The sequence below is a fragment of the Cucumis melo genome, chromosome 4, assembly GCF_025177605.1.
Source record: "Cucumis melo cultivar AY chromosome 4, USDA_Cmelo_AY_1.0, whole genome shotgun sequence".
Classification (NCBI taxonomy): Eukaryota; Viridiplantae; Streptophyta; class Magnoliopsida; order Cucurbitales; family Cucurbitaceae; genus Cucumis; species Cucumis melo.
In genome coordinates, this window is record NC_066860.1 from 19,608,740 (window position 1) to 19,623,896 (window position 15,157).

General features: G+C 32.4%; 1 protein-coding gene across 2 annotated transcripts; it reads left to right on the forward strand.

Annotated features, from left to right (window-relative positions):
* Window positions 1-7,194: 7,194 nt before the first annotated feature.
* Window positions 7,195-10,397, forward strand: LOC127149068 (uncharacterized). 2 transcript variants are annotated; one of them, XM_051083841.1, is made up of 4 exons: window positions 7,195-7,533; window positions 8,538-8,652; window positions 9,433-9,480; window positions 9,841-10,397. In XM_051083841.1, the coding sequence occupies exons 2-4, from the start codon at window positions 8,557-8,559 to the stop codon at window positions 10,054-10,056; spliced, it is 360 nt and encodes a 119-aa protein (XP_050939798.1). In that variant the 5' UTR covers window positions 7,195-7,533; window positions 8,538-8,556; the 3' UTR covers window positions 10,057-10,397. The 2 variants fall into 2 exon arrangements, with proteins under 2 accessions (XP_050939798.1, XP_050939799.1); XM_051083842.1 differs by having other exon boundaries at window positions 7,195-7,404.
* The last annotated feature ends 4,760 nt before the right edge of the window (window positions 10,398-15,157 follow it).

The window sequence follows — 15,157 nt, forward strand, 5'->3', positions numbered from 1 at the left end:
CTAGTCTTGTCACCTTACACACATATCCTTGGCCACCTAGGTGACACTTAGTCTGCAATATTCCTCTATCACTTGGTCGTCTAACTTCTCACATCTTGGCCCTCATCCACACATAGTTCAAAATGCTCTCTTGTTAGCACTTAACCTATACTACCTAACAAATAATATAACAACAAAATCAACAAAAATTCAACAAAACACTAAAGGTAGAAAATAGCAAAGTTTAGGTTTTACAATTTTGTTGACAAAACTAACAAATAAAAGAGTAGTTTTCAAATATAGTAAAATGTTATTGTATATCAATGGTAGATCTTGGTAGACTACTAAGACTACTATCTTCTATCATTCATATAGAGTGACAGATGTCTACTAATGTCTATCAATGATAGAGTGTAAATTTCAATATCTTTAAAAATATTTTCAACCATTTTTTTTCATTTAAAAGAACTTTTCCTTATAAAATAATAAAACTAAGTTAATTTAAATAAAAATAAAAATAAATAAAAACAAATATATGTTATATAAGTTCAATACTTATAAAATTAATTATAAATTCACGAATAATTGTAAGATTAATCTCACAACATTTGGTCAATTTAAGATACTTCCAAATATAAATCCCACTAACAAACATAGTTATCAAAGTATTTCCTGACATCTTCTACAAATATTCCAAACACCACATGTCAAACATTTATAATCTTGAATATTATTTATTGCCGCAAAGAGATCGCGACGCAGAGCGACCGACGTCCTCGGTTATTTCATCTTAATAAATAATAGGGTCAGAGTTGCCACCAACCATATTAAGGTGTAATTGGTCACCGAAAAAACGTTGGTCTACGTAAATTCATGTTTAGGTTCAGGAGTCAGTTGTGGGTAGAGAAGGTGTTAGCAACCTACAACACCCATAAAAATGGTTACCAAAATTTACCTTTTAAACTAAATTACAGGTGTTCACAAAACAAAATTTTTATTTGGTTTTTTTTTAATGTCCAAAGGTCTCAATTCACATCTAAGAAAAAAGCTAAGCATGAATTGATGATTATGGGTGACACAAGAACCATTAGAAAAATAGAATTTATTTTAGTTTCAAAAGATGAGTTTTATTCACCTCGAGAATATTAAAATATCAAACTTTGATATTTTGATCTCTATCATAGGCGTTTAATAGAAAATTTCATATATCTAAAGAATTAATAAATTTAAAAGAAAACACTACTCAGTCTCATTTTAAAATATAAAATTGTTTATATATTTTATTTTAAAATAATTTATTAATTATTTTTTAAAATGAGAAATTTCATGTATTTATGGAATTTAAATCATAAAATCCATAAATGAACATTACTTATTTCTCGTCTCAAATTTGTACATTCATATGGAAAAAACAAAGGAATTTTTCATACATTCCAATTATAGAAATTGAAAAAAAAATAATAGTAGCAAAACATTGTGAAATATAAGAATTACAAGATGAGAAATAATATATAGGTTGGGAAATAATATACAAGTGGTGAAGTAAATACAGAGTGTAATAAGCAGGTTGTGAAATAAATATCAAACCTAACAAACTACTATGACATTCACAGTTAATATCAAACAGACAACATATTTAATAAACAGTAAACAAAGATTTAACAACAGCCAAATTAAACCCTAAATCTAATAAATTTAAAACCAAATTACCCTAAATCTAATAAATTTGAAGCACAGTAAAGCTAGCGAAGCCAGAGTAAACTCAAATGGCATAAATCTAATAAATTTGAAGCACAGTGACATTAATCAGCCTAAATCTATTAAATTTGAAGCAAAGGCACCGTAAAATCAATTAGACTAAATCTACTAAATTTGAAGGACAGTAAACATTGAGTAAACAAGGAGTCACAGTAAACTCAATTGGCCTTAATCTAATAAATTTGAAGCAGTAAACTTAGTTGGCCTAAATATAACAAATATAAATCCACGGTAATTAAAATCAATTCAACAAAATTCCTCGCAGTCAACATTCAAATAGGAAATGAAAGAAAGGAAGTTCATAAATAAAAACCCTTGAAGACCAATTTGGCAGAAAAGTTTCCTTAGCTTTTTTTAATGTCCCTCCCCAATTGATCTCAACATATTCCCCAAAATCATTTTTACTGAAAATCTAACCTCTTCAAAAAAGAAATCCTCCTTTGGTTTTATAAGGCAGTGCAATGGTAGTTTTTTTAAAGTGTTGAGAAGAAGGTACGATCGTGTTTTGAGAGTGGAGAAGATGGGGAGAGTCGTGAAGAGGGAGAGGAAAAAAAAATCGTGGGAGAGAAAATTGGATGAGTTGAGGGAAAATAGGGAGGAGACGTGAGATTCGTATATATTTTTGGTTTTTTATTTTTTTTTAAAGTTAAATTCAAATTCAAATTCAACTTTTTTTAATAAAAATAAATAAATAAAATAAAATAAAAAATAAAAAATAAAGGACATAATACAGTATCTAAAGCTTGTCCCCTTTTTTATCCATCCTGAAATCATTAAAATGTGGATAAAGGAATATATAAAGCATTTAGATCGAATTTTTATTTTTTTAAAGAGAGAAAGAAAGAAAAAAAGTTATCAACCTTAACTCTAGGGTTAGGTTTGATAAATGAAGGACCTGATAGACAGGTTTCGGCCTCAACTTCAGATATGGGCTTGATTTAACCAAATTTGAAAAGACATCAACCTTAGTTCTAGGGCTAGGTTTGATAAACAAAGAACCTGATAGACAGGCTTCAACCTCAACTTAAGATCTGGGTTTGATTTAACCAAATTCGACAAGATATCAACCTTAGCTCTATAACTAAGAAAGGACCTGATAGTCATGCTTCAACATCAACCTTAGATCTAGCTAGGTTTGATAAATAAAGACATCAACCTTAGCTCCAGAGCTAGGTTTGATAAATAAAGGACCTGATGGACAAGCTTTGACCTCAGCTTTAGATCTGAGCTCGATTTAACCAAATTTGAAAAGACATCAACCTTAGCTTTAGTGCTAGGTTTGATAGATAAAGGGCGTGATAGACAAGCTTCGACTTCAGCTTCAAATTTGGGCTTGATTTAACTAAATTTGAAAAGACATCAACCTTAGCTCCAGAACTAAGTTTGATAAATAAAGAACCTGATAGACAGGTTTTGGCCTCAGCTTCAGATCTGGGCTCAAATTAACCAATTTTGAAAAGACATCAACCTTAGCTCTAGGACTAGGTTTGAGAAATAAAGGACCTGGTGGACAGGCTTTGGCCTAAACTTCATAACTGAGCTCGATTTAACCAAATTTGAAAAGATTCAACCTTAGCTCTAGGACTAGGTTTGATAAAATGTGGACTCATCCTACTTTTGGAATGGGTTAATAAAATTTTTGCTTTCCAAAGAAATAAATAGCTCACAACTTCATTTTACCAATCCTATTAACAATTGGTCAGCATGGTCACAGAATAGAATAAGACACATGTATCATGAAAGCTTTTAAGCTGCCAAATTCGCCATCTCTTCGTATCAAATAAACAAATCAAAACTGTGAAAGTTTGTACTATGCTATAAAGACCCAATGTTGTTTTAGTCTTGGACTTTACAAAATGTGAATCCCTTAAGGTGTAGTATTCCAATTACGACAACTCATAATCGTAGCAAAATTTGTCTACGTAGGCACCTATATTTCCTTAAGTCTTATCAAAAGAAAAGCATAGCTTTTACTTGGTTTGTAAATACAATAAGTTGTACTAGATCCTTGTTAATTAACAACATATAAAATAATAGACTGAAGGATCATGAATGTTTAGTATAATTTGATAACATTTTAGAAATGATAAAAGAAAGGATTGACAAATAAACATATGTTTGATAAATATAATAAGAAACGACAAAAAAAAAACAACGATGTTTGGAATAGGAGTATAACAAGAGGAGGTGAGAGAAAGTTTATACATCTGAAAATAACATTCTAAGAAATAAATGTAAGTTTCGTAGTGTTGAAAGAAGTCAATGGTATTTCTAGGAAACTTAAACCATTGACTTCTTTCAACACTACAAAACCTTCTAAAAAAAGGTCTCATGCATAATATCTTCGAACATTATCTAAATTCACAGAATTTTTTAACTCAACGTCATCCATATTGGTTAAAAGCAAAGCTCCTCATGGAAAAGGTTTTTCCACTACGAAAGGACCTTCATAATTAGGAGTCCATTTTCCTCGATGATTCTTTTGAAATGGAAGTATCTTTTTTAACATCAATCTCCTTCTCGAAAGCTTCGAGGGTGCACCTTGAGTAGTATGGCATTAGTCTTCTTTGGTAAAGTTCTCCATGACTTAATGTTGCCAACCGTTTTTCTTCAACAAAATTCAACTGCTCATAATGACCTCGTATTCATTCAACTTCGTCTAACTTAGCTTCCATGAGAACTCTTAATGAAGGCATCTCAACTTATAAAGGTAGGACAACTTCCATACCATAAACCAAGGAAAATGGCATTGCCCCTGTTGAAGTACGAACTGACATGCGATATCCATGCAGCGCAAACGGTAAAATTTCATGCCAATCTTTGTACTTTGTTGTCATTTTCTCAATGATTCTTTTAATATTTTTGTTGGCTACCTCAACTTTCCCATTCATCTTTGGGCGATATGGAGTCGAATTTCGAAGATTGATTTTGAACTGCTCATAAAGTTTGTCCATCATTTTGTTATTTAGGTTCTTGGCATTATCCGTAATAATACCCTTTGGGAGAACATAACGACAGATCAACTCTTTCTCGATAAACCTGAGCACTACTCTTGTAACGTTGCAATAAGATGCAGCCTCTATCCATTTAGTGAAGTAATCAATAGCCACAAGAATAAAACGATGACCATTTGAGACTTTAGGATCAATGGGTCCAATAACATCCATTCCCCACAAAGAAAATGGTCAGGGTGCTGACAAGACATGAAATGGAGATGCTGTTGCGTGGATCTTTTTCATATAAATTTGACACTTTTTACATTCCCTTGCATATTTTATGCAGTCTAATTCCATCATTGTCCAATAATAACAAGATCTAAGTATTTGTCTGGCCATCATATGTCCATTAGCATGTGTTCCACATATCCCTTCCTGAATTTCTATCATAATTTGTTTTGCTTCCTCTTCATCAATACATTAAAGGAGCATCATATCGTGGTTTCTTTTATAAAGAACTTTGCCATTTAAGAAAAAGTTAATGGCCAACCTTCTTATTGTGCGTTTGTCATTCTCTGAAGCTCCATATGAATATTCTTTACACTTTATGTACTACTTGATGTCAAAATACCATGGCTTGTTATCATTTTCAACATTCATGCAATATGATGGCACATCTTGCTTGGTAATTTGGATTGGATGAAGTTTAAATTCAAGATTAAGATCAAACATCACTATCAGGGTGGTTAATGCATCTGCCATTCGATTGTCTTCCGTATGAACGTGGACGAATGAATTTTTCTCAAAATTTTGAGATACTTTTGTAACGAATTGTCTGTAAGGCACCAATTTAGCATCTCTTGTTTCCCATTCTTCCCCGACTTGATGTATTACTAACATTGAGTCACCCAAAACTTTCAACTTTTTAATACTCATGTCACATGCTACTTGAAGTCCCATATTGTAAGGTTCATATTCAGCGATATTGTGAGTGCATTCAAAATATTATAACTTGGTTGTTAGGGGGAAGACCTTTCCTTATGGAGAAATTAGTACAACTCCAATTCCATGTCCCAACTCATTTGAGGCACCATCGAAATTCCTAATCCATGTTTCATGATATATAGCAACTCTTTTTATTAGAAATATGTTTTCATTCGGGAAATCAACCCTCATAGGCTCGTAATCTGCTACTAGTTGGGTAGCGAAATGATCAGCAAGTGTGCTTCCTTTTATTGCTATTTTAGTAACATAAACAATATCATACTCTGACAACAAAACTTGCCATTTTGTAATCCTCCTAGATAATGGTGTTTTCTCAAAAATGTATTTTATTGGATCCATGTTTGAAATAAGCCATGTTGTATGGTATAACATATATTGCCTCACACGATGAGCGGTCTATACCAAAGCACAACAAATTTACTCTAACATTGAGTATTTAGACTCATAATTGGTGAATTGTTTGCTCAAATAATAAATGGCATGTTTTTTCTTTCCTAATAAGTCTGTTGTCCTAGAACGCCGTCCATATAACTTTCTAATACTGTTAAATATAAAATTAACGGTCGCCCTGGAGCTAGAGGTATCAATACAGGTGGGCTCTACAAATACTGCTTAATTTTGTTGAAAATTTCTTCACAATTCCCATTCCATTTTCCTGGGTTGTTTTTACGTAAGAGTTGAAGATTGGTTCGCATGTTGGTGTTAAATGTGAGATAAATTTGGATATGTAGTTCAATCTTCCAAGAAAACCTCAAATTTATTTTTCTATTTTAGAGGATGACATTTACATGATAGCCCTCACTTTATCTAGATCTACTTTGATCCATTCTTCACTGACAAAGAATCCCAATAGCTTTCCCAAGGTTGCCCCAAATGTATATTTGGATGGATTTAATTTCAATTGATACTTTCTCAATCGGTGAAATAATTTTTGGAGTGGTTGTATGATCTTCATCTGCCTTGGATATTGCAATCATATCATCAACATACACCTCTATTCCCTTATGCATCATATCATGAAAGAGTATAACCATTGCTCGCTGAAAAATTCTAGAAGAGAGGATGTATAAATCGCAAAGAAGAAGAAGAAAGAGGAGACGAATCGTTCACAATATTTAAGAGCAAATCTGAAAAATTATGAAAATTATTTTACTGACTTCATGGACTTTTGTTTTTTGTTATACGGGCCATAAATATTTTTGAATTTTGTAAATTAACCTAAGTTTAAGATAAAAAAAGAAAAGAATATTAGGTTTAGTTTTTCCTTGACCTAATATGGATAAAATATTTCAAAAAATGTCTTAAATTCTCAATTATTTCATTAATAAGTTTTAGGAAATTTTATGGACGAATTTGATCTTATCATACAACAAATGTGTCCTTTAATAGCATCCAACCATATCATTTCTAATGACATGCTATAAAAAGTAGAAGGGAAAAAGGCAGAAAAGGAAAATACTAAAAGTGAGGTTTTTTTTAAGGTTTGCCCGCTTTACGCTTTCTCAAATGCCCCTTTTTAATTTTTTTCAGACTTTCGGTGAGATCTCTCCCTCAATTCGATCCTCTCTTTGATTTCGTTTTCGTTCCTTCATGCCCCACCCTCAATTCGATCCTCTCTTCAATTTGATCTCTTCCCACATTCACTCTTCGATTTCGTTGTTCACGCCTATTCACTCTCATCTCGCTGTGGGTCTCAAACCTCTCTTCGATTTCATTAACGCCCAAGGTCAGAAAAATAACTCCCTTGGTTTTTGTTCAAACTAAAGTCTCCAGCCTCTCTTGTTTTCGTTCTCATCTCGCTTTCTGGTTTTCGTTCGCGTCGAAATTGGTCGTTGTCCATGAATCAAGTGTAATGGTGTGTTTCACTCTTAGTCTTGGTTGTTTCTCCATATCTATTGATCCACATAAGTGTTTATTTGTGCGTTTTACTCCTCCTTTCATCACTTCTGATGGTGTCTTTAAAATTCAAGCACTCATTTCCATATCTCTGAAAGTTCGAGCATATATGATGTTAACTTTAATTTCATGATTATACAATAAAATCCTATCATTGTATATAACAATAATTTCTAAGATCTTTGAACTATATAATTTTACAAATTGAATTTAGTTAAAGAACAACATACCATGATCCATGAATAATCTTCTTGACGAATTGTGTTTATCTCACTTGCCTTCCTTTATGACTTAATTTAGGTTTCTTGATGGGAAGAATAAACTACTCAACTAATCCCTAAGATTTTATTTATAGACACCACTCATCATGATGTTTAATTAGGACATTATCTTTTAACCTAATGAACCTAATAAAATAATAGATGCGAAAGAGATAAATAGCATATGAAGCAATTGGATCATATTAATAATAATATTATATTTAAAATAAATCTAACATATCCAGCTCAAAGATTCCAATTGTTAGATAAATAGCTAGGTTTCTACTTTATCATTTATTGTTGCTTCCAATTTTATTTCCTATTCCATACTATTGATGTCGATCAAACGGTTATCTAAGTTTGACTAAAAGAAAGTAATTGTTAAATTTTTAGATTTATTTTAACTACAAATTTCAAGATTTTATTGTCTCGTCAACTTGGGTTTAGATGTATTCAAAGTTCTTGAACTAGAAGTACGCGAAACGCACTAACCAGATTGGACAAAATGTTTAGCATAAACTAGAGCGCACCAAGTTTATGGTTAGGAAGCGCACTAAATTTAAGGTTTTGAGTTATATATTTCAATGGGATTTGTATGATATTTTTGACTTAGTCATTCAAATGAAACTTTCGAATTTCTAGTCGTTAAATGGTTGTTTCCAAGTTGGATTAACACCTTGGTTCTTGATAATTATTATGTCAGTTACGGACTTCATGTTAACATGGAGAAGGTGGAAGATGTTTTGTTACATCATAAGCTTCTTTCCCTAGAAAAGGTTCCAGATAAGTGCCCTGTTTATCACATTCGTTTTCTAGAGGTATTCTTTCAATTTCATTTGTATAATTTTTAGAGAAAACTAATGGGCAATGTTGCTTGGTTCTAAACATTCTTATACTTTTTTCCTTTGATTGTGATTATGCCAAACTTATGGTAGAAAACATATAACCTGAGGCAAAAATTAGAAAAATGGCTTCCAGAAAGAAGGAGATATTACTAGTTTCCTATTGATGACGAGTTAGAGAGGGGTGACAATTTGGACTTAGTACTTGTATCCAAAACGTTATGAGCATCAATCGGTGGCTAAAAAATCACTGGATCTTTTTAGTGTAATTTGATGTCAGTTTGGTTTATGTCTCTCTCCACCTTTTCTTCTCTCTCTCCCGAACTTTGTTTGCTAAGTATTTTTCCATGCTTATTTTAGTTTTAGATATTTAGTCATTTTGTTCCTTTCTTCCATCACTCTCTCCCTGATCAGCAATGAAACATTAACTGCAAGATCGAATGGGTTAATAGTTGTGCAATCAGCTATGGTTCTCTCTTCATATGTCCTATAATTGTGTTGTATATGTAAGTGTTCTTTTGTGACGCTACTGTTCATTTAATCATGTTCGCCTGATTTTCAACCGTTGATTTATTTATCAACCAAGTCCATGAAATTGGTTTAGTTTGGATATTGGAGGACTAGAATAGAGTAATTTGACTGAAAAATTGTCTGCCACTTTCAATGAACTTTATTAAATACTAATTGTGTGTTTGTGCGGCTAGAACTCTCAATTGTAGTTATATATTCCCTTATGTTACTTCGACGTGATTTCAGGGGTTGAGTGCTCCATATCTCCAAAGCACACCCACTGTGTTGTTGCAGGTGAGCCTAGGCTGAACCTTTAGATGATTTGACAAATTGTTGTTCTTGCACACTTTTTCTTTTGGATAAAATTGTTGATTTAACACAACTCCTACGATTCTATAATATTGATTTCACTTGTTGAGTTTTCCACGTATTTCAAAACCCAGAAGTGGGTGAGAGGGTTAGATGATATTAAATTTACTGTCACCCATCAGCTCAAGCTTGTAGGCAGTCTTGAAACTCGAGCCTATCTTTCATCTTCCGATGATCATTTTCACTGCTTTAGATATTAGATTCAAGTCTGAGTGATACTTTAACATCAGAATGTGTAAATCTCTTTGAATATTTATCACAAGGTTTATACTGGTTTTTTGTTAGGAGGTGGAGCCATTCAGCCACAACCTGAGGACCATAGGCCTTTGTCTTGTTCCAATCTTGTGTATGCTGGAGTTGCACGGAGCAACGATGCAAATATTTGGGCTACTGAAGACAATTTCTCCAAATTTGAGAAGCACATCTCACCCTTCAGCTGACCATAAAATCAACGCTCAGCAGCTTCTGCATACGGTTGCTAAAAAAAGGATAATTATATAACTAGTTATTTTCATATCTAATATAATTTTATAACAAATTTTCCCTCCGGAAGAGTAGGAAGATGAATATTGGTATCAATAATTTGGCATGGTGGCTGGAAAATGTAATTCTTCGATCTGTTGTTACAAAAAAGAATAGGTAGAGTTATGAATCTCCAGAACATTCTAGTTTTAACTAGTGAAGAAGAAGGGTGTAGTTTATTATCTTTGTAGTGTATTTGGTGTATTAAATGGTGGAAATGTGTATATTGTGAACGAAATTATATGATGAGATCCGAAAGAAAAAATTCATGGTAGAGTAGCATTTGCTACCTGCCTAGGTAAAAAGCAACTTTTCATTTATGTTCACGTTGGTCTATTTGATTCTGTTTCTTTGTTTTGAATATGGTATGGTTGCCTGCCAAAAAAAATTGCTAAAAAGAGAATTGATGTCTTTTCTCCAAAGTGTACTAAATCTCGCTTTCTTGGCACCTTATTAATACTTAGTTGCTTTTTTTTTTTTTTTTTAATCTAAATTTGGCATTCCATTTTTGTTTTCATTTCTTAATAGTGCAGTTTGTTAGATTAAATGTTAGTTTCTTATTGGTTATTCGATCATTTTATTTTGGAAGTGTCTCAGTGATTTAGAAAATTTGTAAGATTTTTTCAATGCTATGAAGTTTGATATAATGTTTTCAAGTTCAACACCACACCCTCACTTAACTGGTTGAAGAATTGAGATTGATCTATTTGATTTTGTTCTTCGGATAGTTTAGTTTTGATTTAATATTGGTTGGTTGAATTCGAATAGGGAGTGTCTAATTCAAAAACACTATACGTGTTGCATAGAACACTAACACGCAGCAAATTCACTTTATTTTTAATAGAGTCCAATTGATTTATCAACGTACTGGTAATGATCCATTGAAATCTTAGAGTTTTTTGTTGTTTAGAATACTAGTCGAACTATCTATGGATCGGATTTTTTGTTGCTTGTTCTGAATCCTGATCTGATGCTATGATTTTGTTTCCGTGTTTTTGTTTTGTTTTTGTTTATAATTATATTGCTTTTTCATTAAAAGGCTTGATGGTGAACACTTATAAAATCCTTAACTCATACATGTAGTTCAATCCATCGTGATGAAGGAAAAGAATCGTACGAAAGCTTTGAAACTTTCAACTACTAAGTCAAAGAAAGTTGCACTACTACAATAGAAGGTGAAGTTGTTTTCTAAATGAAACTTAAATTGCTTCTATACGTACATTGTGAGGTGGTCGTCTACCTAAACTTTCTTTCAACCTGTGATATTTCTTTTTTAATTTTGTCTAGATCGTGATGTTTCTTTTTAAAATTTTATTAGGTGATTGATATGAAGACAAACACTGGACCAACATATATAATGGGAGAATTTTGGTGTCACCACAATTTAAAAATCTCTTTTGGTTCTATCAACTTTTGAGGATTATATATATATAGTCATTTATTTTACTTAAGAATTTAAAACTTATTCTATGTGGTATGATTTTTGTTGGAACATACTTTTGATGATTATATCAAACATTTTGAATGACTATAGTACTTTATTTCTTTTGTGTATGTTATAAATTTGAAGATTTTCATTATAATTCTTATCGTAGATTTTGTTGAAATGTGAATTACATCTTTCTTTGCCTAGACAAATGACTTCTATAAATATCTATATGGTTATAATTTGATTTTAGAATATTATTTGCAAAATAAATTGTAAAATAAAAAAATGTTATTAACAAGTGTTATTAAAAGTTAATTATAGCACTGTTTTTGTTACTTTTATAGCTACAGAAAATGCTATAGAAAGTCCATTAACATTAAAATTCATCCTCATTATGATGAAATATGCTAAAAAAAAAATAAGAAACTTCACTACAAAAAATCGAAGCTCTGCCAATGCAGAAACAGGAGTAGGAAAAAAGGACGTCGTAAGAAGAATCTTTTCGCAACGCCATGAAGAAGGCATCAGCAGTGTGGAGCTGTGGCGACATCGAACAGATAACATCAGCAGAGGATGAGGTTTCCATAATGCGGAGTAAGGAGACATCGCGAAAACGTTTAATTTAAATAATAATATAGACTTTTCGCTATGCCATGCATGTACACGTCGTCGTTGCCCCAATAACTGCAGACGTTGCAAGGTATCGTGAGAGGTCAACATTTTATCGACGTTGCTTTGACTGCGTCGATAAAGGTTGAATATTTACAAAATTCTAACAACCATCTCACGACACCAAAATACATGGCGTCGTGAGAGGTCGAATCTTTGCCAACGTAAGGTAGGTAACGTCATGAGATATGTGACATTTTGACTACTTTTGACAAGGTTCTCACGACGTCATAAGTGACAGTGTCGACAGTTCTTTAAGAAATGATGATGCCATAAGTGACGATGTCGCGAGTGGGGGGATTCTCCCAACGTTTTTTAGCTGCGTCAGGAGATCCTCTCTCATTTTAGTTAAGTGTTCCAGAAAACACAAAACCACACCAAAAAAAGAGAAAACAGAAAAGAGAGAAAGAAAAGAGATGAGAGGAAGCCATCCTCCACCGCACCGACATCTGTCGCCACTTTCATGTTTGTCGTCGTCGTTGTCTATCGCCCACCATCCTCATGTTATCGTCTATTTAGTTCGTCGTCTCTACCGGTAAAAATGGTGTGTTTTGTTCTTTTTTTGGTTTCTAAAAAATATATATTAGATTATATGTATAAATTGTATATCGTATATTTTATATTATATATATAAATTAGATTGTATTAATAAATTGTATATTGTATGTGGAAATTATATTGTATGTTGTATATTGTATAAATATTGTATGTGTATGTTTGAAAATAATGTATATTGTAGATTGTATAAAATTTTGTAGATTGAATAAGTAAATATATTTGTAATTTAAATTGTAAATTGAAATTGTTAGAGGTTTTTAATTATAATGTATATTTATTTGTTTAACAACCAACAATTATACATGTGAATGAAATTTTAACAATTGTAATATGTTAGGTTTAGAGAATAATTATTATTGAAATTATGATAATAATTATTGAAATTGTGATTTTGATTGCTATTAACTGTATTGAAAATTTTAAATTATTAATTGATTAAGAATGCTCAATACAAATTGATTTTCATCTTAATTAATATAACATTTATATTAAAAACATTTCATGAAAATCAATCAAGCATACACAAGACATTAATTTGAATACAACAAATTATATTCAAGCTTATCCAATTTCATATATTTAAAATATCAACATATTTTAAATTACTCGTGTAATTTATAATCATGCATTAATTTCATATATTATAACACTTATAATATATAAAAATACATGAACATGCTTAACTTAAGGTGAGATTTATCTAAATGACATTCACAAGACATTTAAATAACAATTGAACTTGTAAAATTCGCCCTTAGGATAAATAAAGCAACAATTAAAATAATTAAGCTTTAAAAAATCCTAAAAGTTCTTTAAAAGCTCCAAAATCAGTCTCAATAACTTCAAAAGCTTTAAACAGGACCTAAAAACCTTGAACCAATAAAAAACAACACCATATCGGTCAAAAAATCTTGAACCACCCCAAAACATGAAGAACTGCCCCAAAATTAGGTTGAATCGACGTCAACCATGTGCCAGATGATGAACCGGAGCCAAACCAGAGCCAAATAAAAGCCAATCGCAAGCCGAACCACATGAACCAAAGCTAAGCCATCTCCGAGCCACCAGTCGAGTCGTGTACGCCGTCAGCCTAGTGCTTGTTGACACCATGATGACATCATCATGACATCAGTCCTTTTTCCTCCTCCAGACACGTTGAGTTTGCTTTTTTTACATTTTGGTTTTCATGTAGTGTTGAAAAACACACCATTGGAGGCCTTCCTGTTGTTCGTTTTGGAAAATTTGGTGTCGAAATTTTCATTACAACACCTTGAATCCAAATTTGGACTCTAATTTACAAGAATTAGAGTAAAAAAAATGCCTAAAAACGCATACAAAAAACATTAAATCTATGGCCAAATTTTACAGAAAACATTCAATTGCAAACATTCAATTGTAGAGATTCCACCAAACCAATGCAAATTTTTAAAATTCTCAATTAAAATTGAGATGACTCTGATACCAATTGAAGAGATAAGAGCCCTACGCAGCGAAATAAATAACCAATACCTGTTCATATGAGATTTTCGGAGAAATTTGGTTCGTGGAGTTGAACTTGTGTTGATGTTGTATTTATGTTTATTTGATGCGATGTGGTTCGATTTCTAGAATTTGATCCTCTGATTCTCTCTCGGCTGGATGCTTACGCTTGATTTGAGGAAGCGAAACACGTGATGTTCTTGAAGTTGGAGTTTTGGAAGAAAACTTGTATCTTTTAAAGAGCTTCAATCTTCGAGGGTGGTCGGAACTTCGATCTTCAAGTGTGGTCGACTTCAAGAGTTAAGGAGTCTTTTATCACTTGAGAAAATTCTCTCTAGAGCTTTTAGAGTCAAAAAAATTCCACTTCCACAAATGAAGAGAATTTCTCTATTTATAGAGTTCCCTTATAAAGTTCCCTGGTGGGCTTTTATGGACTTGGGCCTAGTCTAGTTCATGAACCATACCATGAACTCAATCACATGGATTTGGGTCATATTTAATTTTGGGCTATAACTTGACTCAGCAGTTTCACGAGTCCAATCTGCTCTCTCAAAGCTATGATTTTGTGGTCTTGTTCCTCCACAACCTTCATCAGAAGGTTAATTTTCCTCTCCATTTCTGCCATAGCAGCTTTGGCCGTTATATCAGCCATCATGATAGCATCACGTCAAGGTGTGCTTACTTATTTGACTTGCTAGAGGCAGAATCAGAATTATCATACAAAGGATTTTCTTTGAGGACAATTCCGCTTTAGGAGACTCCATTAATTGCTTAAAAATACTCTGTGCGATAGTAGAACCTTGATCCTGCTCCTGGGTGATTCCCTTAGAACAACTGCGGGTGATGGGTTTCGTGTAAGCGTCACTTGCAGCAGAAAACTTGGATGCAACCTTCTTTGATGCCATTGATTTTTTTGTGGATTTGGATGACAAGAGAGAGATGGGA

Coding starts and splice junctions, on each gene's coding strand:
- LOC127149068 (XM_051083841.1), top strand. CDS start 8,557: ATGGAGAAGGTGGAAGATGTTTTGTTACATCATAAGCTTCTTTCCCTA. Junction 8,653..9,432: donor ATCACATTCGTTTTCTAGAG/GTATTCTTTCAA, acceptor ACGTGATTTCAG/GGGTTGAGTGCTCCATATCT. Junction 9,481..9,840: donor CACCCACTGTGTTGTTGCAG/GTGAGCCTAGGC, acceptor GTTTTTTGTTAG/GAGGTGGAGCCATTCAGCCA.